The following is a 26,632-nucleotide window of genomic DNA, read 5'->3' as shown; positions in this document are numbered from 1 at the left end:
ATGTATCGTGAGTCCAGTGATGAACACGTCAGAAGGGCAGGATTCACGAAAAGACCTGGGTGAAAGTGGGTGGCTGATTTGTCTGTGGTACAAGCAGAAAGATCACTGATATTGAAGGATATCATTAGAAACCTTTACATGGGAAGACAAGGCCTTGGAACCACCCACTTCCAGCAATGGAGAAAAACCAGAAGAGAGAAAAGTGATGATCCAGGCTGAGGTACAACATCTGGAAGAGGAAAGCTGGAGGGTGAAGACTGTGGAATTGTCATCTAAGGGAGCCTGGACGAAGTGGGACCTCCCAGAGAGGAAAGTCTCATGGGTTGAACTCTGGAAGCTGGAGCCCTTCTGAATTTCCTTTCTGCCCCGATCAATGTATGACACCCTCCCATCACCCACAAACCGGCATAGGAGGGGGCTGAGAGAAGACCCACTGTGCAGATTATATGGAAGGAAAGGCACCATGGCCCATATCTTGTCAAGCTGTAACATCACATTCAGCCAAGGAAGATATAGATGGCGGCTCCTGGAACTAGCTTACATCCTGGAGCAGCAGCAACACAGGAAAGATCGGACTCATGGGACACAGACACCATCCATCCAGTTCATCAGGGAGGGCAAAATGCCATTTGCCTCCAGAAAGACCAAAAGTATCATCCTCCAAAAAGCAAAGGGGTGGGAGATGAGGGTGGAGAGAAAATTGCATTTCCCCCCGGTGGTTCAAATATCCCTGAGGCCGGATGTGGTCATTTGGTCTGAGGAGGCAAAGAAGATCATCCTGATTGAACTTACAGTCCCGTGGAAGGAAGGGTGCGATGAGGCTCATGAAAGAAAAGCCACTAAGTACCAGGAACTGACTCAAGACTGTAGTGAGAAAGGATGGCAGGCATGGCTTTTCCCTGTTGAAGTCAGATGCAGAGGTTTCCTGGCATAGTCTGTATGAAAAATGCTGAAAGCCCTGGGAATAGCATGAAAGGATAGGAAGACCGCAGCTCGCTGGCTGGGAGAGGCAGCAGAACGAGCCTCAAGCTGGCTTTGAAATAGGAGGGAGGAGGTGAGCTGGAGGCCAGGCGTAGATGGGCAGTGACTTGGCCACCACTGCTGACCCGCCAACTGGAGGGCGTTATGGTTTAAGGTCGAAATGCCCAAAGAAGGCTGTGCACCTTCTGATGACATCAACTCCGCGACAAAGGCTACTGTCACTCATAGAGTGGCTGAAGATAAGGCATCACAAGATGTATGCTAGTATAAAGACTTTGATTCCGATTTCTATATTAGAGTCAACTTCCTAACTAGGGCTAGTCAGAGTCGAGGAATCGACTCTTTTGCAAATGCCTCACCCCAACTTACTTTTTTAATAAGGAATATATCAAGAAAGAAATCTGTGCTCGTCAAACCATTTCATGGGGTGTTTTAACAAGTTTTTTTTAAACTTTCTTTACATATACATCAAGTACACACATGACACATACACAAGCATAAGGAAGTCCATTTTGTCCATGGTTAATGACTTTTTCTTTCTTGTTTACTCGTGATCACGTCTTAATTTTCTTGATCTCGACATAACAAAAAGTACTGTTCTTGTGATCACAACTTAATTTTCTATTTTGTTCTCATGATTTCGACTCTCATATTACAACAGAAGGCTTCTCTGGGTTAAAGAGATGGATTTTATCTCAGTTTTATCTAGTGACTCGCAAGTCTGCTGACCTGCATCTCTCAGTCATAATCTGGTATCCATGGAGTAATGATGGGAAAATTAAGCTTTCTGAAGCAATGGGGCTTTCATTACAAACGTATTGAAATTGGGTGCATTTCTCAAAGCTTCTGTAGACTGTTCAATTTACTGAGTCTGAGCGAAAACTAATAGCTAATTATTAACGTGTTGATTGGAAAATAAATATTCTTGTGGGATGGGCTGTAACATTGTATTAAAATGGGAGTGAAATGTGCTTATGTGACTGTATTGGGGGTTAAACTTTTACTGGAATTTGCTTCTTTTGAAACAAATACCGAAACAGTCACGAGGTCAGACGAAATGAAGCTTTGGAAATCACAATACGTTTTTTTCACAAAATGATTGAAGCAGTATTAACATTGCAATACTGAATGACGTCTCTGAAAGATTCTGCTGTGATTTACACTTGAGTCGTGATCACGAGAAAACAACTTTTTGTCATGTTGAGATCTCGAGAAATTTAGACAGAAAAAATGTAATAAACCATGAAAAAATGGCTTCCGTACAAACAGACCTCTGTGACTGTGTTTCTCCTATAAACCAAACTCCAAATTTTTTATTCCTGCTGAGTTCCTGATGGGAATGGAGAAAGGGAAGTTTTCCTTTGCTTTGTTTACCAGAGGGCTGTTGTGTGTATCATGGGAGTTGATTGGGGTGGAGTGGTCCTCTCATGTGATCTGTGCCGTGCAGATGCCGGCACCTCCACAGGGACTACTGCAATATCTTTCCTGCTGTCAGATCTGCTCACAAACATCATTGTGAGAACTGTCAGGGGATTTGTTGCTCAAATATTATGTTCCCGATCAAGTGAGCGCCATAGTCAGCAGCATGGGGATTGTTGAGGGTTCATTCTCATTGTGGTTATCTCTCATAGCTTTGTGTGTATAAGTGTATATAGAAAAGCAATGATCAGTTAGGAAACCTGAACATATCAGTTATTTTTTTTATTTTATTTTTTTCTGTGGATGGTCTGCTTGATTGAACTAAATACTTAAATTGGTCATTGGACACTAAGGGTTTTCCTTTCATTTGCTTCCCTCTCCTGGTTTTATATGACATTACATACTGAAGATGTAAATCATTTAATTAAATCAAATGATGGGGGAAGATGAAAGTTGTTATTGTCATGTCCAGCATCTTGTAAAGGTGGGCGTGGTCGTGTGTACTGCACGTTAATTCTAAAAGCAAGCTAACGAGAGTAAAACAGCACCACTTTTCCTCTGTTAATGTTGTGTAGTTCAGAATCTTTGTATTAGCCCTTGTGTGACCTTCGGGACATTTTTGTTTTGGCTGTGTTAGTGCCAACGGCATACATTTTGCCAGAGGTGTGTATTTTTGGGGGAATTTTGATATTTCAACCTCAGTTCCTAAAATATATCTATAATACACTGTGTACACAAAATAGTTACACTCAGGACCTTCAGGACAAAAATGAAACCCATTAAAACAGCAATATTTGATCCCAGTGCCATTAAAGCATAAAATCATGAATTCTATGATAATATGCTTTCATTCTGGAGCCCTGGCTTCACAATTTACATTTTTTATATTTTCCACCAGATGGCGCCATTTTTCTCATATTTAGCCTATGGAGCAAACACATGCGTTTTTCCTATTTTCTGTTTGCTGTATTATAGAGCACTGCAGGCCAATTGAATAAATGATGCAGCTAAAATTGTGTGGGTGTGTTGGTATGGATGTAAGAGTGTGTGTGTGTGTGTGTGTGTGTGTAAAAAAACAACAGTGGCATTATGTAAACAAACTGGCATTTAAAGGGTTAAAATCCTGAAAATGAATGAATATTTGTTAGTTATGATCAGGACTGATGTTGGTTAAAAAAATCTAAGACAGTGAATGTGGAAAACAATATTAATATATAACATTTTAATGCAGTTTTTTGATATGGACATTTTTGTCCTCTAAGGTCCTGAGTGTTTTTTTTTTTGTTTTTTTTAATCTGACACTGCACAAAAAACAATAATGCATCAAAATCAACATTGTTGGTAATCATTGACATATCCCAGACTGTGATAATCCCCCCCCCCCCCCCAAATTTTCCCTTAGCATTTAGTATATGGAAAATAATGAATGTTTTTTTTTTTCATAAAAAACAACAGTGGCATTATATTAACAAACTGGCATTTAAAGGGTTAAAACCCTGAAAATGAATGAATATTTGGTAGTTATGATCAGGACTGATGTTGGTTAAAAAATCTAAGTCAGTGAATGTGGAAAATAATATTAATATATAATATTATTATTGCAGTTTTTTGACGTGGACATTTCTGTCTTCGAAGAACCTCTGAGTAACTTTTTATGTTTTTTATTGATGCTCAAGGGCTAAATGAGAAATGCTAAAACTTTGTGCAGTTGGAATAGTTTGCCTTTATGCAAAACACAAACCCAAGTCGTTAGATTCATGTGCTGTAGATATAGTCCACAGGGTGGAGCTGTGTGCATTTATTTCATGCTCCCCCAAGGCAGACTTCATGCACCACTGCAGATCTAGTGCTGACTGGCAGCACAGCCCATGAAAGTGGAGGTTTGCAATTAAGACAAGTCCATGATTGGTTTCGTGAATATGTCTTACCTACCGTTTAGAAATAAGAATTTGATTAAAAATAAATTGCTTTGAATAGAGGGTAAATATTAATCCTGCTGTGTTACAGTGCTGGAGTAATGGAAAGAAGTGTGCTAAATTGTGTTTCAGGGTAAGTGCTTCCATGTTCATTAGAAGCAGAAAACTTTAAATGATTTAGTGTAATTGCTTGTAATGAAATATACCCCCCTTTGACAGTCAGAACAATCTGTACCATAGTAGGGTGATTTATTGAATATTTACAATACAATTGCCATGATTTTACTGACGAAATAAAATTAAGCAATATTGTGAATATTGCGATTGTTTTTAATGTGCATTTATTTGGCCATTATGTTTCATAAAGAGCGTTAGTAGACCAATTTCACGATCCATGGCTGCACAATTAATCAAAATAACATCAGAATAGCAATATATTAAAATGTGGTTAGTAAATTGCTAAAGGTGTTGATTAAAGACAGACGTGTGCTTCAGAATAAGCGGGTGACGCACTGAACTGTGCATGCACGGGGATTATGGGCTCGTGTTTTTAGCACTTTTAGAGCAGTTCACATGCATTGTGAAAGAAAAGTACTGCAAATTCAAGCAAACATTATTATACAAATCTACAAACGTGGCACAGTATAACAGAAAAGGAGGAGATGACATCGTTTCACTAGATGTGGAACATCGTAAACTGTCACACTGACTCTGCACTTTCAGTGTCAAAGTGTCAAAGCCCCAGGAAAGGTGAAGTAGAAAGGACAGAAATATATTATTAATTCTCAAAATAATAATGATGATTCAGTATTATATTATATTAATAAAATATAAAGTAATAATTTAGTATTATGCAATAGTCAACTGGGAGCAAGTAGTTTTTAGGAAAAAAACGTGAAAGTAAATCATGATTTTTATTAGTGTATCATTGTATTTAAAATATTAATATAAAAGTGCATACCAATGAAAATGACTACATGTCATTCTCCCTTGTGTTTATTTAGTGAAAAACTGTGAAAACCATGCCTTCATTATTTTTAAATAGATTTTTATTCAATGCCTTTAAAATATTGAATCTACTTTGCTACAATGGCTGTTTGTATAAAATTATGGTTCCTCTCATTTTCAAAAATCACTTTTCAGCCATTTTAGAGCGAATTCATAATTTAAAGATATATATCGGATATTGTCATTATGCTGAAATATATATCTATATATATATATATATATATAATTTTTTTTTTTTTTTTTTTTTACCATATTGTCCAGCCCTATACCATAATATCCTGAATGTACTTTCTCAAGTGTTTTTCAGAAAGCCAGAATACAAGCTGTACTGGCCTTCATAGATCTAAAAATCAAGATTAGTATTAATTCTGGCCAACATTTCTCACTGCAGCTGCCCAAATAAAATGCTGATGTAAGTAAGGGATAATCCACAGCTAGGTGTGCATTAAACAAATTTAATGCATGACTTGGTGGCTAAGAATCACCCGACGTGAAGCGTTTAACGCACACTTAGCCGTGGATATACTGCTTATACCATGGTCACTTGCCAGCATTGATTATTTAAAGCTGTCATTGGCTTTTGCAGCAGAAATTTTGACTGGAAGAATAACAATAATGGCAAACTTTATCCACGGGTCATCAGATCTAGAGTTCGGCCTGTTCTAAATCAGACACAGTGATAAAGAAGTGTAAAAAGATTACATTTATTTGAATAAAGTAAAAAAATGTATGAAAAATTGGAAAAATGCACATACATTTTTTGTAGACCACACACTTTGTAAAAACTGTGAATTTAAATGCATAATCCAAAAGTGGCACTTACTGTTAATGATGAGGGGAAAACTATCCAAAACTAATTGAAACCTGCAGACTTTGACCATATGGTATCCATTAAGGCTGCACAAATAATTGAATTCAGGCTGAAATATATGGAAAACTGCAAAAGGCTGTGTTTTATAAAACGGTCTTCATTCAGCACTTCAGTCAGCGATATGTGATCAAGTGGCACCATCTAGCGGGTGTGCTGAACAGCGCAGCAATTTAAGATGATGTTTATCATATTGCAACTCAAATCGTCTTGCCGGACAGCGAAAGACGCATTTGATAGCTCCAGGTTTACTTCTCTCCCACTCCATACAAAACATAGTTGAATATCAAACCATAATTTCCTAACAAGCTATATGAGTGTGTAAGAGTAAAGTGCAGGTGCATTTCTAATTACCTTTAGGTTGGACTCGGTAATACAGAGCTAATGAACACTGGTGACCCTTTTGTTTTTTTTCCTTTAACGCTTCTAATTATTTTTAAAGAAGCTGGCATTGCATGACTTGATGATGTTGTGTTTTGTGATGTTGTCTATATTCACGTCCAGAGGTCGTTTGAACAGGCATAAATTTCTCGCAATGTCTCATCACGGAGGACAGCAGAGTAGACGCATTAATATAGAACAGTGATTAATGGTGGTAATGTATAAGGTGTATGTTTTTACTGCCATATACTCAATGCTGAATTTTATTTTTCACAAATGGGTAGAAACTAGGGCTTTTTATAGATTAAAACTTTTAATCAATTTAATTACATGATATGGTGAGTAATTAATCAAATTAACCGCAATTTATCACATACATAAATATTTGCTGATAAAGCCCTGTACAAGCCCTGTATAATTGTAATACATTAATAACAATAATATATAATGATCAAATAATTATAAATAGTTATATTTAATTAATTATAAGAATATTATTTATATATATATATATATATATATATATATATATATAATAAAAATAACAATTTATTAAAATGTATTACATTATTGTACCAGACAAGTAAAGCATTGATTATACAAAAAGTGTCTTTAGAAGGCAATATATTTCCATATTATTGAACATAATTTTCTCATTGGCCTACAGTCCACAGCAATCCATTTTGCAATTGAATTAGTCAATCTGTCAGAGATATATTTATTATAAGGGCTTTTCGAAGGATGCCTCAATGTAAACGTGCTTCAGATGAACGGTTTTAGACCGCTTTGGTTGCGTCGTGCCATAAACTCAGTGTTTTTTAGGTTGCTGTGTCGAGTTAAACGTGGTTTGAACTTAGATGAACATGTCGAGATCCATGCATTTGGAATTGCGCTCCGTCCAACTGTGTTTAAACGCAAGAACGCATTCTCATCTTGCAAGTAGTGTCAAGCAAGTCTGTGGCTTGTTCTACAGTTGTGCTTTGCCCATACAGTTTGAGTTTTCCTTACTGCCCCCTGCTGAAAACAGGTGGTACTTCAAGCTTGAATTGCTGCTAAATGGTTTTCAGCAATTATTGCAAAATGAAAAACATAATGCATTAATGCATCATTAAACTTAGTGATTACATTTAATATCTGACACACAAAAATATATTGCTAAAAATTAAATGTTTTTGCTGGGGCAATAAAAAAATATAGGCAGGGAAAGTAATAATCTGAACAACTGCCCCAACCTGTAGAAAAAAAATACTTATTGTTGAGCTCCATGTGCACATTGTTGTTGGTGTACTGGATGAAGAGGATCTCATTAATGGTAAGGATTAGATTATCTCAGTATTTTGCTACATTCCTATTAGCTTGAATGCTGATGTAAAATTTTCCTCAAGCAAAGTCATCGGAGAGATCTTTGTCATTGGAGACCCTCCCCCACTTTACTGGCCTTATTGCCCAATGACCTGTTTTGTCTTGTGTGACTGTTCCATGGACATCATAATAGAGATTAAAATGGGGAATTTACAAGAATAATTGACTTAATGAGCTTGAGTAGCTCTCGGTATGGTGCTGTCATAGGTCACTTTCTCCATATTGTATGGATTCTGTAAATAATTCTCAAAAGGTCACAGGCAGACCATCCAGTCAGCTGCCAATGACATTCTTACGTCTTATTGGCCAGTCTCAGAGCTCCCCCTACATCTTGTCCCTTTTCTCTCCTCTGTGTAAACGTGCAGGAAGTCACTTTATTATTGTTCCTCCTCCATGGAAGGTTATGCTCCCTGAGGTTGGTCGTTTTCCGTTCCTCTCTCACTGGTAACTGCTTTAGATTTTAGATTTTTTTTTATTTCACTCAATAAATTGGGTGATGTTAAGCACCCACACTGAGAATGAGATGGAGGGAGAGAGAGACTCAACCCAACTCCTTTCTGACGAAGTCCATGTGACAAACCCCACGCGCTGCAACAGCTTTAGTGTTCCCTCCCTCCCCTCTAATCTATCCTCCTCTTCTCTCATTCTTCTCACTTCTCACTGCTCGTTGTGCTCACTGTGGCATTCTTCATCTTTCTTATGGAGAAGAGCCAGTGGTCTGATGTGATGGAGAAGATTTAACCAAAAGAACTGAAATCTGGACATCACATACGCACATAGACACACTGCCTTGCACACACAGCATGGCTCCTACGGGGCCTCTGTGTTAACATCTCCACTCTGACAGACAGCTGTGAGACCGCTCGTCAAGAAGAAGGACGGAGCGTGGAAGACCGGTAGGAAACAGAGGTTGTTTATTGTGAGCAAGTGAAGCAAAAGAAGAAAGGGACTGAGCGGACAAAGAAGAGCAGTAGCGACGGAGAGGTGGGAGAGTGAAAAACTCGCTGGATGAAGGAAGCAGACTGGCTGTCCCTTCCCTGGCGTGATGGAGTGATACGAGGAATGAGGGTGGATGGTCAGAGCGGGGAGCAGCAGCAGCAGTGGAGGGGCAGGAGGAGGAGGATTTTCAGGGGGAGGTGGTGGAGCCGGAGGTGGCCGGAGAGGCAGGAGCAAGTATCGCTTGCGGCGGCGAGTCTCCGGCTCCTCGGTAGCCGAGCGTCTCAGCTGCCATAGTAGCGAGAAAATGTCGCCCAGCATCAAGAAGCTGGACTGCTTCTCGCCCATGCTGTGCCACTGCAAAGTGGCCTGTACCAACAGCACCATCTCGCTCATGTTTGGATGCAAGGTGAGTGGCAGAGATAAATGAAAGTCTGTAAGAGTCTGTACAGCTTTTACCTCCAGGTGTAGCCAAGAGTTGCTGCCAACACTTTCTTCTAACCAGCTGTGAGGAAAAATCTAAAGAAAGAGCAAGTCTAAACTCTGAGGCGCACTATAATCAGCTTGATGAGATACGAGAAGTTGTCTTAGAGGGCTCCTGCATAGGCAACATGTTTAGTAGTTGTAAGTGTTGACTGCTGGTATAAAGGCACTCTAAGCACACTAAACCAAGAGATGTCAGTGCATATGTCAGGGATATGTTTTCCCCTATTCACAGCTCTTTCTCTTTTAATCAGTCATTGGCTTATCTTTGGTCTGACTGTAGTTAACTCTCTGCTCTCCAGTAATCACACACTCTACACTGATGGAAATTGCATTTCATTGAATTAGCTTAGAGTAAATCCTGTGGGTCCTTAATGAGAGTGTGTCACAGTAACACGTTAGCTCTGGCATTAACACAGCACAAGGACCTCCTGATCCTAACAATTGAATAACTGGGTTCACTTACCCAGAATCTCATGTATGAAACATGTTGATTTGTTTTTATGCTGAACTATTGCGTATTATGTGTTACGGTGTGATTGCGGCATTGTAGGTCGAACTTTTAATTTTATAAATCAGTGATGCTTTTGAGTGGCTTATCATGGGTGGATTATAAATTTTTTCATATACACGCCCATGATTTTATGTTTAATATGAAATGTAATTATTGTGTAGTGACTCCCTAATCTCCCACAATAGTCTGTCACTGGCAGAACATTTGGCATTGTTTAACCAGAGACCTTTCAGTCTCTGCTTTGATTACTGTCTGTATGTTGCCGTATGGTGTCCCATGACACTTCAAACCATGGCATAAACCTCTTAAATCCTTGATGCACAGCCCATAGGATTACATGTCATCTGCTCTGCTTGGGATTGAAGTTGAATTAGAATGCATTGTTAATTTGCTTAAACTCAATCAGTGAAAAGTGAAAACCTTTAAATGCTACAAAATCATTCACTGGGTTTCCATCCAACAGATTTTATGCAAATTGTGAAACTGCGCATGAGAACCTGAATGGAAACGCTTGTTATGCGACTAAACTCTCAAAATTCGCTTAAACGTTTATGCGCTTGAGTTTTCTGAAGCTTTGCATAATTCAAAATAGGGCTGCAACTAAAGATTATTTTGATAATCGACTAATCTAACAATTATTAGAACGATTATTAAACTAACCGTAGCCCTAATGTGCTTAATAGCAAAAAAGAGGACAAAATCATCTTTAAAAAATATCTCTAAATGACATTTACATAATTACAAGGCACAAAAACATTTTACTTAACATTTTTATTAAGTTTAATTCAGTAAAAAATTAACTGCAAAAATTCCTATTGTTATCATGGGGTTTTGTCTTGTTTTCGATTTAAAATGATCTAAAAATGTTTAACACAAGATACATATACTTGAGAATCAACATTTTATTTTTTAGACTTGCTTTCAGATATGTATTCAGAGAATGTATCTTTAATATAAGTGTGTTTTGTATATAAGTGTATTTTTTACTTATTCATACTTCTGCCAGCGCAGTAAAGAAAAAATATGCTCATATTCAAGAAATATTGTCCGAAAGCTAGTCTTAGTATGTTGCTTTTCAGGTTAATGTGTCTTGTTTTAATGATTTTTAGATATTTAAAAAAATTTAAATTTAAATACTGTATTCAAAATTCAGCAAGAAATTTTTTTCTTCTGCAATATAGCTCCTATAACATAGTATAATATATAAAGTAAATGTATGTTGGGGCCTGGGTAGCTCAGTGGTAAAGACGCTGGCTACCACCCCTGGCATGCTGAGTGACTACAGCCAGGTCTCCTAAGCAACCAAATTGGCCCGGTTGCTAGGGAGGGTAGAGTCACACGGGGTAACCTCCTTGTGATGTCTAAAATGTGGTTCACTCTTGGTGGGGCACGTGGTGAGTTGTGCGTGGATGCCGCGGTGGATGGCGTGAAGCATCCACATGCGCTATGTCTCCGTGGCATTCCAAATCGGGAGAAACCCCCAAAAAATGTTTTTGTTTTAAAGGTGTTTTAGATATTATTTTTAAAAAACAAGCCAAAAAAGACAAATAAAAAATTTATTTTGTTGCAGTGTATCATATGCTAAGACTACATTTTCTCACCTTTTTGTTTCACTTCGATCCATCTTTAACTCACAAAAAATAAGCTCTCTCTTCTTAATAGAGCTGTGTATTGCAGAATTTCACGATAAGATACACACCGTGACACATACAGTATATTATAATTCAATACGTCTAGTCGGGTGCAGCTTCAATCTCTCCCCCTTAGATTGGGTCAGTTCACGCGACTCATAGAAGCGGCACTGACCACACAGAGAAATGCCAGTTTCGGAGTTTGTTTATTTACATTACCCGCTTCCTTTTTATTTCAACTTTAAGAAAGGATGCATTAAAAAGGAAACACCCCAGCATTATATCTTTAGACGAACTGACATGCTGTTTTTGCTTAAGCGGAATGCCAGATCCGGCTCCGCTTTATTTTATGATGACACTGCTTCTGTATTTAATTTTTGCATTATAATTCCCTCATACTTTGCAATCTACATCACCTCTTAGGCTGTTTGGAAAGGTTGGAGTGTGTCTGGACTGTGAGCTGTGTTTTCTTCCTCTCCTCAGTCAGGCGGGTGCTGCAGTTCTGCTCTCGCGCCATCATTAGAGTTTCATGTTACGTTAAATGAAAATTTTTGTCGACAATTTTTTGTTGATGTTGATGATAACATCAACTAATCGTTTAAGCTCTAATTAAAAATGTGCATTATAAACAATGACCTGTTATGACCATTTGTAAAGTGCGATGGTAATGCACTCATCGGCTGGTATAGGTGTGCGATAGCTTGATGTGACTGGCCCAATGAAGGACCCATCCATGACACACAATTCTTCAAAGATAGCCCTGATTACAATATAACTCTTCCCGTTCAGCTGTTCCATGAAACAAGATGGGCTCCCTCAAGATGAATAAAACAGTTTATTGAAATGCTCAATGTTTCGCATTTTCTTTTGTCAAATTTTCAGAAATGCGCATAAAAAAAGAGCAAAACACTGGGATGGAAACCCAGCTATTGTGGAATTTAATGATTATCAGAGCCTGTTTTCAAGTCATAGAAAAATTGACTATAAGTTTCCATTTGTTAACATTAGTTAACATGAACTAACAATGAACAATACTTATTAAGCATTTATTAATGTTAGTTAATGTTAATTTCAACATAGTAATAATTTTTTTAAATCAAAAGTTGTATTTATTAACATTAGTTAATGCACTATGAACTAACATGAACTAACGATGAACAATAGTATTTTTTTATTAGCTAACAAAGATTAATAAATGATGTAACAAACATATTGTTAATTGTTTGTTTCTGATACCTAATGCATTAACTAATGTTAGCGAATGGAACCTTATTTTAAAGTGCTACCGATTAAACTGACCAGGGCTAAATTTGGTTCGAAACTGCTGCTCAAGTAAATGCTAACTTCTTGGTCAATTGTTCTTTGTTCCAGAACAAACTGGCTGAAGGTACAGCTTCTGTTTTCAATTCTCAAGAAAGATGTACATTTATCGTGGCTTTGGTAGCTCCCTGTCTCTTTCACTTACTCTCTCTTCCGTGATCCATTGATTTAACCATGGCAAAACCAAGCTATGTGGCGCAATTTTTCAGCAGCACATCTCACCATGGTAAGCCGGTGGAAAACATGCACTTCCCATACCATCTCTCTGTGTAGAGACCACCTTCTCTGGTCAACTGCTCATAAAATTCCTCTTGTGCTCTTTATCATTCCCTTCTATGACAGAGGGTTGTCTTGCATTTAAAAAAAGCTAGACACAGCACAACTAATGGAACACAATGCAGGTGTCTCTCAAGACAAGTTTTTAAAAGTTGAAGTTCTTTTAACTTGACTCATCTATTATAGATCTCCAAGGCTTAAATCGGTCAAATCTACTCCCATTTTGTTACATAACTTGCACTGGATGCCTACCTATATAATTGGGGAGAAAAGAAGTCTGTTTACTGGATTTCTTTATCCTAATCCTTGAAGGCTGAGCTTATGTTCTAGTGAGTGGGATATTGCCAGTGTAATTTGGAGAAGACCTCAGAGAGACATGTAAACTAGTTCTAACACTAACTGCTAACTTCACTTTCTTAAGATATGGCTAACTGATAAATGATGAAAGCAGCTTGCTCTTCAAAGAAATTACTTATCGTCAAGTTCTTTCTCTAGAAAATATGTTTAGTGGAAAACTTGATGTGCTATTAAATGTTTAGTATTTATTGGAGAATGAATGCCTCTTTTAGATTTCATCTGGCATGTGTTTACATTTTGCAGTTGCACACTTGTTTATATTTTTGTCTCTGCTCTACTCTAGTTTAGAGTTTAGTACATTACAGTTGAGTGTGCTTTTGATTTTTTTCTACCCAAAGGGCACAGGACTGTTAGCATGCAACACGAGTTACATCACATTTCCCATTAGTGAAAAAAAACTTAGCAAATGTTTTCCTGTCTATTCTTTTTTGAAAAAACACATTTTATTAAAGCAAGATCAGGTGGTGCCCCATTAATATGATTCACTTTAAATTAGTTGTGCTTAAAAGGCAGACGGGCGAGTAGGTCTAATTTGCCTGGAAAGAGCTATCCATTAGCTAACTGCTGAGATGAACCAGCATCACAATTATTGCTCATACTTAGGGTTAGGGATTTGAACAACCCCCTAACCGTGAGTATTAAACTTCAACATGTAACTTGTATCGCTTGTGCTACAGAGGAGGGACCAGAGCCATATCTAGGGACCAGAATATCTCAGAGCCCTTTTCCACCGACATGGTTTGGTGAAGGGTTCCTGGGCCTATGCGAATTCTCAAACTGTTTCGCATGTATCCACCTCAGAAAAACTGGTTCCGCATATGCCCCAAAAGCTTGCTGGTCTCTACTTTGGAACCAATTACGTGAGGGGACGGAGGGTGGGATAATGTTTCATCAAGTTTTCCAAACAACAACAGTAGCTACAGTGTGCAGCAAGGAGTACTTCATCACTCTATAACAACAATAAAAAAAAAAAACACCAAATGGTCTTCTACGGAGATCCGAGATAAATTGAGAGATCGCAAAGTAAAAAAAAGAGCCTGCGAGGAAATTATTCATGCCAGTGTTTGGTGTCCTCTGCAGCTGATCTCAGTAAGTTTTTAGATTTGCCAACTCTAAATCATGCGATTATCTAATCAGCCAATTGTGTGGCAGCAGTGCAGTGCATAAAATTATGCAAATATGGGTCAGGAGCTTCAGTTAATGTTCATATCAACCATCAGAATGTGGAAAAAATGTGATCTCCGTGATTTCGCCAGTTGTTGGTGCCAGACAGGGTGGCTCGAGTATTTCTGTAACTGCTGATCTCCTGGGATTTTCACGCACAACAGTCTCTAGAGTTTACTCAGAATGGTGCCAAAAACAAAAAACATCCTGTGAGTGGCAGTTCTGCAGAAGGAAACGCCTTGTTGATGAGAGAGGTCAACGGAGAATGTCCAGACTGGTTCGAGCTGACAGAAAGGCTACAGTAACTCAGATAACCCCTCTGTTCAATTATAGTGAGCTTTATTAGGACCATATTGTTTTTAATAAAGTGCTCAGTGAGTGTATTTTGTGCATTGTTTTGTTAAGTAAAGGGATTACGGCTATCTGTTATGTAAAACATAAAAGACATAAACGTAATATTATATGCTTTGAAAAAAAATCCAAATATAACCATCTGCTACTCCAATGTAAATAATGATTCCACTTTTACAGTTTGTAGAACAAGTTAAGACAAATTTAAATGTCATCTTGAGCGTTGATGTTGTCTCTGGCAATCTTGTTGAGTAATGTAATAACGTTAGATTGCATTTTTCTGTATGTTTAAATATGTCCTCAAAAACAAGTAAAAGCTGTACACACTGTGACATGCCATATTGTTTATGGGCAGGTGAGATAGTCACATAAAACTGCCACATAACCCATTATGCCAAGATTCTGGTTTCAGTGGAAAAGAGCGGCTGGATTGGCTTGGTCGATAACCAGCCGAGCACAGAGAACCATCACAATTTCGGTGGAAAAGGTCTATCATAGACTTGGGGGTGGGCTCTTTTAACTGGGTCCAGTTAGCAACCACCCAAAAAAACCTCTGTCAAATAGCAACATGGTAAAAACCACTCAAAACGCCTTAGCATTAGCAACTGCATTACAATGCCTTGGCAACCACCCACAACACCCTAGCATTGTGGTGGAGACTTTTGCATTGGCAAAGACCACTCATGATTTTTTTACCAAAAGTAAAAATCTAGTTCTCTTTGTGGGCTCACAAAGTTATTCAAACTTTTAAGGTGTTTGTTTCTTAAATTTCTTTAAATATATTTTCTGGTCATTTACACTTTTTTGACGTTTCATCTAATCGCAGTAAAGCTTGTGGCTTAATGGACTTTTAGGGCATTTCATCTTACTGACAAATTTACATTTAAACAAGTATATTGCAGTAAGTGGCCTCATTTTATGCAGTGGATGTTGGCACAGTATACAGAGACGGAAACTATAGGCTTGTAGAAAAATGCCTGTTTGTATTCCAGTTTTCAGTGCTGGAGTATCAAGTGTGTCCCAGGAAAGCTCCAGATTGAATAGCGAGCAGCCTACCTCAGTCACAGAGGGCCATGACTCAATAGTGAGTGGTCATGGTTGCCAGGAGATCCTCCTCCTCATGCGCTCATCAGGGAAGACTGTGAGCTCACCTCTTCTGTCATGTGCTTCCTCCCACCTGCTTCACACACTAAACACTTACAAATCAATCTTAATGATAGGAATTCTTGATGCTAGTCTTGCTGATATATCCATTTATGGATGTTCAGAGAGAATTACGTAACAGGGCAGTTTTGTTTGGGAAAAACTAAATAACCCAAGCTCTGTTAACATACAAAAAGTGAGAGGTACATTTTTAACCCTGAATATCCCTGATTTTCAATCACAGCTTTCATGCGTCTTGGCATGCTCTCTACCAGTCTTTCACATTGCTGTTGGGTGACTTTATGCCACTCCTGGCACAAAAATTCAAGCAACTCTGCTTTGTTTGATGGCTTGTGGCCATCCATCTTCCTCTTGATCACATTCCAGAGGTTTTCAATGGGGTTCAGGTCTGGAGATTGGGCTGGCCATGACTGATCCTCCACCAAATTTCACAATGGGTGTGAGACACTGTGGCTTGAAGGCCTCTCCAGATCTCCATCTAACCATTAGATGACCATGTGGAGGGTCGGTGATGATCTGGGGGTGCTTCAGCAAGGCTATATAAGTGGCTTTTTCTTTGCAATTCTTCCCATAAGGCCTGCACCCCTGAGTCTTCTCTTTACTGTTGTACATGAAACTGGTGTTGAGCGGGTAGAATTCAATGAAGCTGTCAGCTGAGGACATGTGAGGTGTCTGTTTCTCAAACTAGAGACTCTGATGTACTTATCCTCTTGTTTAGTTGTACATCTGGCCTTCCACATCTCAAATAGTGATGGTGCTGTTTTTTACATCAGTAATGTCCTGACTGTACTTTGTGATCAGTTGAATGCCACTTTGGTGAATTACAATACCAATTTCCTTCCGAAACAGCAAAATCTGTACATTATTCCAAACTTTTGTTTAGTCCCATGTTATGCACCAAATCTGAAGTTTTCTGGTTATTTTTGGAATTTTGGTTGCACAATAAACTGGTTTTGGGATTTTATTCATTTTGGACTCTTGTAGCATAAATGTCTGCGCTTGTCATATTAAGAAAAGACTAAGAAATCTTTGATAATTCTAAATAGATAGAAAATCTATCGACCAATTAATTGATTATCTGCCTTTTTCACCACCTTAGTTATCGGTATTGGCAAAATCCACTATCAGTCGACACTGTATTTAAGTGCTATCATGGATTTTAAATAAAATGTTATTGTTTATACACATGGGCACCAATACTAAAACAAGATTTTTTGACAGATATGTTTGAAGGTTTCAAAAGAGGGGTCAAAGGACACTTTATGTTATCAGTAAGCTTTTTCCAGAAAGACAAAGAATTGTCTGAGAAATATACAGCATACATAACAATGCTTTTTGAATTCATAAGAGTCACATTTAAGAAGTCACTGTTTTTTAGTGACATGTTGCGTCCGTATCCTACTAACTTATGTCAGTGTTAAGATTGAGGAACTAATGGTCTCCCCTTTTTTACTTTAACAATAATTATATGTTACAGATGTTACCGTTAAGGACACTTCATATCAAATCATATGGATATCAGTGGGATAGTCAAAGAGGATCACCATGATGATTCAGACACTGTAGGTCACTGAGTACTGCTGTGATTTGTGACATGATTTAAAAGAAAGCTTTTGTAGCTAGATATCGTATTATTTGGTAAAAGTAATATTGTGATTTATTTTGATGCAAATTGTGATGAAACTGTGATGTGATAAGAATTTATCATTTCATGTTTCTGCTGCTCAGTGTGAGCCCCACATGAGCTAGAGCACCACTGCTGAACTCAACAGAAGCAGTGAATGCAGACTATATTTGAAATCACTTTTAGTAATCCTGGATGGATGTTTTGCGATTTCAGCCATAAGAATATCATACTGATGTCTCCGAGTTCAAAGTCTGTTGGTTTCAAAGCATTTTAGATGGTTTCCCCTTATTATAGAAGGGACACTTTCAGAACTGTCATATCTGTAATGGAGATATGTCATGTCCTTAACGCTGTTTTTTTTTTTTTGTCATTATAAAAAAATGTAAAAAATTAATTTTTTTTGTTTTGTTTTTTAGAAAGCCTACCTTACATTCTGTGGCTATTATTTTTCTTGAAAAACAATTTTTTGTTTTTTATTTTATGAGTTTTTACCAAATGTGTTGTTTCCCAAAAATGTATGTCCACAACTTCATTTCCCAATCTGAACTGGAAAAACCTTTTTCAGACTGGACTCTGGGGTTTAGGGAAACACAAAATGATTCAATATACTGGTAACATTTCACATTTCTTACTACAAATGTCACATCCAAAATTCTTGAATTGCCCATGTACTATCTTACAAAACAAGCATGTTAAAAAACAGCTTGTTGAAACATGGTGTGCAATATACATAATTTCCCTTTATCTGCTTAAATAAACTGAAACGTCCCTATAATGGGAATTCTCCAGATAGAATTAGGCAGCCCGCAATGCTCGTTTCTATTATCCAGATACTAATTATACACTTTGCAAATATAAAAGCTGAGTGAGTGAACCAGTTCAGTAAGGCTGGTGTCAGCTTTAAGTAAGACTGGTTGAATCACAGGCTAACCTATAGCGAGAAGCAGTCAGTGTCTGATAAACCTGTTGCTATGGCAACTATGGCCATCCTCTTCCTGTGTGGAAATGTCTCATCAGCTACCTTTCTGTTTAGGCATGTAACCCTGTATTACAGAGAAAGGGGAACCCAGTCATCCTCATCAGAAAACACTATTGTAGTGCAAGAGAAGGGGTTCATTGTCTTCTCTGTGTTTTTGGCCAGGTGTATTAAGCCATTTCCAGAATCAAAACATGAATACATGTAGACGTTTTTTTTTTTTAGCAACATTTCATATATGATACTTGTGGTTGGTTTAAAAAAAAAAAAACACTACTAAGGCTCAGCCACACTAATATGTTTTTGTTTTTTAAAATATCTTAATTTTGCTAAGTTTTGGCTTTCCAGCCAGACTGAGTCGGAGTTTTTCGAAAATGTTCTTCCAAGTGGATACATTTGAAAACGCTGTCTTCGCGTTGTAGTGTGGACAGGGAAAACTGAGATATTTGAAAATGATGATGTATTTGTTGTCATGTGACGCAGTCTTGTGATCCATTCAACCCAAAACAATCAAGATGGCGGCCCATGTTGAAGCACCGTTGTTGTACTTGTTATCCACTTTGATAGTGTTGTTAAAAATAAAGGTTAATTTGTACAACCTTAACATTGTATTCCTTCAAAGACAACGGGAAGTTAACTCGGAATTGCTGTCTGGTGGCGGAACACAAGGACAGTTGTGTTTTATACTGTACAACAGCACGCTTCTTAGTTTTTTACACATGCGGTAAGGGAATTGAAGCATTTTTTCAGATGTTTCAGTGTCGACGATCAACTTTTGGAAAACTAAAAAAAAAAAAACGAAAACACTGTTTACATTTTTTTTTTATTAATGTGGACGTAGTCTAACACTAACAGGTTATCTCCCGTTATCTACCTAGAAGGTTGCAATAGTTAGGCTGTGTGTTAAAAGCCTATATTCATGTAGGGATAAGGCCACGAGTGTTTGCTTAGTCAGTATATCCCTGTTGGTACAGACTGCTGTGCATAATTTGCTGTCAGTAATAGTAAAAATGAGTGTAGCATCAGTTTGTTGATTCTTTGTCTACAGACCACTTCACTGCATCTCTACTTTCAGTCAAACATTACCATTATCAGCCATCCCCCAAACTAAATGACTTTTCCACGCTTTTTGCACATTGCCCTGTTGTTATATGAAGACTACATGCTTGCAAAATCAACTCAAAAACATCAGAAACACCAAATTTCTTTTTCTTTTATAATTGCTTGGATGTTTCTTTGTCAGACATCTTTTTTGACTCCAATATCAATGCTATCTTAGCAGAATAATTCTCAGTTCTCCTTAGCAGTCATTTGACTTGTCTCATGTTCTCTGCAGAAGTACAGGCACCATGATGAAGACACAGGATCTCCACAGGAGCAAAGCTCACCCCAGCTCACTGATGAGGCTCCCGGGCCAGAGCTAGTCCAGGTGGCTGAGAAGAGCCTGTCCCAGATTGAAAATGTCCATGGCTATGTAGCACATGCACACATCTCCCCAATGAAGGTAAACTAGAAATCTAGACTTGCTGATTTATTCACCTGTTTCAGCATTTGCCATGTTGTCAGTCACCTTGTTGTTCAAATTCTGCCTTGTCATACAGTTTTAACTGTACTTTTACTTTTAACTGTATGTCTCCATTTTTTTTTTTCACATGCACACAAACACACACATACTTGCTCTTATGCTTTTTGAATGGCTTATAAAGCCAGACAGCCATGGTACAACTTTAATACTATCAACCATTTTTGCTACAAGCAATCAATATGAACAACTTTGACAAAAGCATGCTATGAGGTCTGAATGAAGAAATGTTCCCCAAACAGGAGGATTTTGCTACATTGAATCTTAATCCAGAATCCACCACTGCACTTGGCTCAATGGAAATCTCATTATTACTGTGGAAAGTGCTTTATAACACATATAATCTTGGTGAATAATATGCAGAGCCCACAGGCTAATTTATAATCTGATGTATTCCTGAATGGACAATGATCCAAATCACACCGCTTAAGGACATGAAAGACTGGCATAGTCGATACAAAGAGATGTATTCTTTCAAAGACTCTTAACATTTATTACAGTTATATCGCTGGACCCTTGTTTAATGATTTTAGACAAGCAGCTTTGAAATCTGCCTTCTCTGCACACACAAGAATGCGAACAGTTACACTGGTACTGTGATTAGTTGTGCCTTTTTGATGATAAATGAGGATCCATTCGATATTTGTGTACCGCATGCTGTGTTTTACACCTGAACACAGTTTGACTGTTTCATGAGATTACAGCTAAATTATAACAAAATTATCAGTTGCTCTGGATGTACTATTTATAGATATGTTTGAGTAAAATGAACTTTTTTGTTTTATTCTATAAACTACTGACAACATTCGTCCCAAATTCCAAATAAAAATATTGTCATTTATAGCATTTATTTGCAGAAAATTACAACTGGTCAAAATAATAAAAAAGATGCAGTGTTTTCAGACCTCGAATAATGCAAAGAAATAAGTTCATATTCATTTTTAAACAACACAATACTAAAGTTTTAACTTAGGAAGAAATCAATATTTGGTGGAATAACCCTGATTTTCAATCACAGCTTTCATGCATCTTGGCGTGCTCTCTACCAGCCTTTCACAATTCTGTTGGGTGACTTTATGCCACTACTGGAGCAAAACATTTTTGATGTTTTGTGGCCATCCATCTTCCTCTTGATCACATTCCATAGGTTTTCATTGGGGTTCAGGTCTGGAGATTGGGCTGGCCATGACAGGGTCTTGATCCGGTGGTCCACCATCCACACCTTGATTGACCTGGCGGTGTGGCATGGAGCATTGTCCTGCTGGAAAAACCAATCCTCAGAGTTGGGGAACATTGTAAGAGCAGAAGGAATCAAGTTTTCTTCCAGGATAACCTTGTATGTGGCTTGATTCATGCATCCTTCACAAAGATGAATCTGCCCAATTCCAGCCTTGCTGAAGCACCCCCAGATCATCACCGATCCTCCACCAAATTTCACAGTGGGTGCGAGACACTGTGGCTTGTAGGCCTCTCCAGGTCTCCGTCTAAACATTAGATGACCAGGTGGAAGATCGGTGATGATCTGGGGGTGCTTCAGCAAGGCTGGAATCTCTCTGGAGTCTCTTAATTTTTTCCAGAGTTATATAAATTAAAATTATTAAATATCCTGCCTGTGTTCATTTAGTGAAAAACAATGAACATGATTTTTTTAAACTACAGTTTACGGTATTTTACCTCTTACATGTAACATTTTGAATCTCCTTTACAACAGTGGCATTTTGGTTGAAATCAGTTTCTTTTAAAACATTTTTTGTTTGATTCGTTTTCGATTCACAAGCTCTTGATTAAATTTAGATTTGATTTGAGTCTGATTCATTCAGATATACAGTATTTTGGTTATAATGTCCATTTGGCTAACATGGTACATTACAAAAATATACATTTTAAAAAATAGCTCAAACTATGCTGTTCAATTACAATATATTTATATAATCAACCAATACTGAAGTAAGCTTTAAAATAAAAGATCAACCTTGGGATTTTAAGAATCCATATCAATATTGTTCAAATGAAGATAGAAATGATGCCCTTTTCAAGGTTGTTGCTGTTTTTGTTTTGTTTTTTAAATCTAAATTGCCCAGCTGTACTAGGCAGGTGTCTCACTGTGCGCTACTATGATTGCCACTTTTTGTAGTTAATGTAATGAGCATCCAAAGCCAAGGTGCTTTTACTGTTATTGGCTTCTTTGAATATTTATGTGAAATTGCTTAGCCCTTTGTTTTCTCAAGGTGAAGCACAATCACTGTGTGCTAACTGGAAGGCAGCAGGGTGACTGTGTCCAGAGAGAGTGACTATACTGTGAGGCAGGAACTAGTACGTATGTGTGAACATTTATGAGCGCTCGCCCTGTGCCTGTCGTGCTCCAGTGCTCCCTTCTGCCTTTAGATTTATTATACCCTGCACGGCTCCCCCTCAGTCCAGATCAGAGCCTACACCAGCAGCATACACACACACACACACACACACACACACACACACACACACACACACACAAGACCACAGCTGACAAATAAAGCCTGCCACTTCTCATAACCTTCACTACTCACACTTAAACCTGCACCTTTTTATCCCTTTAGCCCACCTCACAACATGCCATCCATCTCAAACGCAGCCTCACAGTTACAACATACAGTGACAGTTGTTCTCAGAGTCACTTCAGCATCTCCTTAGAGACCCTATAAACGGCACTTCCACCCTGACCACGGCTGTACTGTATAGTTATACTCATGCCTAAAGTTTGAACTTGCTGTTAAAATGTTTAGTATCATGCAAGGACATTTGGGACAGACACATCTTCACTCGCTATAGCGGATTCTTGTTTTCTATATTGGTAAAATGCCTGAGGTGTAATTGTGATTCTAAGAATATATTCACATAGCTGCGAGTTACACAAGTTGATATCACTTGCAGTGATTAATCACCCGCCAATGTAATTTGTCACAAGACAAATTGATAGGAAACTTTGTAAGGGAAATGTTGTAGTGTTGGAGATTAATTCATCCATTCAGTTCACCGCTGACAGCAGTGTTGGGTTCTGTTGCCACCTTGTGTTACAATGAAATCATTGCAGGGTATTAGTGGTGATGATGCTATTGGTGGTGATGTGGCAACACAAATACATTTTCTATGTTTTTTTATTATTATTATTATTATTATTATTATTATTAGTGGCAATGGGGTGGTAGTGATGTTGTCCTGGTTGATTTAGGTTAAAGACTGACTTAAATATATTCTAGGTTAGGAGTTGGCAACCTATGGCAGGAGTAATCACTGGCACGCCAACAACGGCGAGAGAGGAATAGACTATTTTATTCTTTGGAATGCAGGTGCAGAATTTCATACCTACATCTTGATGTAATCCTTCCTTATGATCACGCAGTGTGTTTTCATGAGCTGAATGCGAGGCTAAACAAAAAGTTAAAATGTGACTAGACTGCAGTATACCCAACAGACTCATGCAGCGCGTGCAAGCCATTCGCGCATCACAAGACGGCAACGCTTCACTTTCAGTTAATCGCACGAGTAAATGTGCTCTCTTTGCTTCGGTCAGGCTGCACGGATGACAACCAAATTCATTTTTCATGAATTTCATTCATGTTTCATTTGTTTCTTTTGCTTTCAGAACAACACATGATGTAACAAGGAAAACACCACTATTAATCCTTGAGATTTCCAACCCAGCATACAGATACACCCTCCTTAAACCACAGTCACACTCAAAATTACATTAAATGATTAAAAGAGAAAACATAAACCCACATCGTGGGGTTCAAAATCTGAGTCTTTTCAAAATATAAACTAAACCTGGAAATAACATTTTCGGATTTTGCAGGTGCAATTCACTGAAAAGGGTTAATAGTTGATCGGTTTGTGATTCTCATCACACTTTAATACTGTTTAGCCTCCCATTCAACTGATGAAATCAAGCTGTGTGATCATGAGGATGTAATAAAATAGACTGCTCCTCTTTCACTGTTGCTCACGTGCTAGTGATTCAGTGATTACAGTGACATAATATAAGAAATATTTAAGATTCCACACAATTTCGTGTCGGCACAGTCATTGACCAGGGAAAAAAAAAAAAAAAATGGCACTCCATGTCAAAAAGGTGTAGATGCTGTAGATGTTTCTTCAACTAAGGGCAATTTCATGTCCAAGTATTTATATTGTATTAAAATGAATAGATTTCAACTTTGTTCTTTTTGTTATAGGAAGGTCACATAAAGTTTGATTTGATTTTTTTTTTTTTTTTTACCAGGCCTTCATAATTTATTTATTCTTTTCAAATGCCTTTCATGTATAGATCTTTCATGTTTGAGCCTTTTAACCCATTCCTATAAAATGTTAAAAAATTACGACTTTCCCACAGCTGTGGTGTCATTTCCACTACACCAAAGAAATCTGCCCCATTTTTTTTTTTTTTTTTTTTTTTTTATAAAGTTTTTGTATTTGTTAACTATGGCACCAAAAGTGTCAGTGAAAAGCATGCTTGAGATGAAAAATGAGATGAGTGATGTTTGAAAAAAAAGAAATATATAAATTGGCGCTGTTAATTTAGCACGTTAATTTAGTGCGATTTAATTATATAATAAATAACGTGTTAAAGTTTTACGCAATTAATCATGCCCCCTTACGTGTACATAAATTCTGTAATAAAAGTACGGATTTCTTACCATACGAGCTGCAAGTGGGCGGAGAGATCTTCCAGTGTTCATTACATATGTGAGAAGGTTGTAGAGGTAATGTCAGCAAGCACATGTAAATAGAGGGACAATTAAAAATAGCGCAGGCAGAACTCAAGATAGCGTACTGTGAGAACAGATTGCTGTCAACTGTAGGCTTTTTCAATGATATGAGATATAAACAAACAATATATTGAGATCTTAAGCCACTTTTTGTATTGTCTAATCGATGCTTTATTCATCTGCCACAATAATGCAATTTATTTCAAACTGAATTTCAATCCGTATTATTTATTTATTATAGGCCCTACATATTATAATAATAAATATTTGCATTATTTAAATGAATTATCTTTATTTGGGGGCCTCTCTCAGCAAATAATGGTGTATACAATTAATTGTGATTAATTTGATGAATTAATCAGCATGTCAAGCAATTCATTTTATAAACATTTTTAATTGATTGACATCCCTAAAATAAATAAAGGTAAATATCACTTGTGAGCTAAATATTTTTGGGGTGTCATTTCCAATCAATTTGTAATTTTGCCAAATCATGCAAAAAGTTTGAAAATATTATCGAAATGTGTGTATTTAGCAAGACACAGTAGCCAGCCATTTTATTTCAAAAACATTAAAAATGTAATTTACGTCACTGTCATTTCCACTACAGAATTCTGTCAAAAACAATACAAAATTTAAGATGTGGTGGAAATGACACTGGTGGGAATTTCCATAACTTTCAGGAAAAAAAATTACAAAAAAGACAAAAGTCTCCTGTGATGCATGTTAATAGACAAATTAAATAAACTAGTGAGAGTGTGAAAATATTTTAAAAGACTTTACATTTTAGAAGTCCACAGTGCTATAAGTGAGTTGAAGAAACACCCATATGTGTGTGTGTGTGTGTGTATGAAGTGTAAGTTCATGTGTTCATTTTATAAGTAGAGTATAAAGCTTACATTTTTCTGTCTTCATAGTCCCCACAGTTGCATTTGGGATGAATGTTTGAATCCTGGTGATTTATAAGGTCTGCATTCCATTAACATAAGCGTCCTTATCAAACTACTCTCCATTTTGCTAATGCTTAGGCTCAGTCTCATAACCTAGTGAGCTGCCTACCAAGGCAGTTTTGAGCATCAAAACCAAATTGAACTTTTAAATATTTCTAACCTTATGTTTGAGACACAGCCTTATTGCTCTATTTTGGTCCATCTGTCTGTCCTCTCTTTATCTGCATCTCATAATGATGTAATTTTTAATATGTTGCCACTTTAAAGCCCTCAGGCAATCCTTTGTTGTAATGCACTGAGTTCAATGCTCCTCTGTAGGTTGAATCGCTGGAATGCATCTTTGATGGGCCGTCCACTGTAGTGAATGAGGAGAGTCCTCCTCCTACTACTCCCCTCTTCAACCCGTACCCTCAAAGTCCTTTGACCGTCCAGGTAACAGTCACCTCTCTCACATGGCAAGTGGCATTTGCCATTTCTGTGTGCTGCTAGCTTGCCAATTTTGTTTGTCATATGGCTGTCAGTCATGTGCAGTCTGGTGTTGGTCATCTCTATGTGATGAAAATGGCTGGTCCATGCAGCTTTTCATTGTTTCTTGATGAGACTCGCATATATTTTCTCAAA

General features: G+C 37.6%; 1 protein-coding gene across 15 annotated transcripts in view; it reads left to right on the top strand.

Moving 5' to 3' along the window:
- Positions 1–26,632, top strand: part of LOC127442008 (discs large homolog 1-like protein) — a 143,824-nt gene that overhangs the window by 36,433 nt on the left and 80,759 nt on the right. For 7 of the 15 annotated variants that reach the window (XM_051699660.1, XM_051699658.1, XM_051699656.1 and 4 more), the window contains exon 4: positions 20,071–20,238. In XM_051699660.1, the coding sequence (XP_051555620.1) occupies positions 20,071–20,238 (168 nt within the window). Of the gene's footprint in view, positions 1–8,695; positions 9,281–20,070; positions 20,239–26,329; positions 26,444–26,632 lie in introns of those variants that run through there. The other 8 variants (XM_051699647.1, XM_051699645.1, XM_051699644.1 and 5 more) reach the window with 3 other exon arrangements.

Source organism: Myxocyprinus asiaticus, chromosome 6 (assembly GCF_019703515.2).
Source record: "Myxocyprinus asiaticus isolate MX2 ecotype Aquarium Trade chromosome 6, UBuf_Myxa_2, whole genome shotgun sequence".
NCBI classification, from domain to species: domain Eukaryota; kingdom Metazoa; phylum Chordata; class Actinopteri; order Cypriniformes; family Catostomidae; genus Myxocyprinus; species Myxocyprinus asiaticus.
This window is presented reverse-complemented; position numbering and strand designations above follow the sequence as displayed.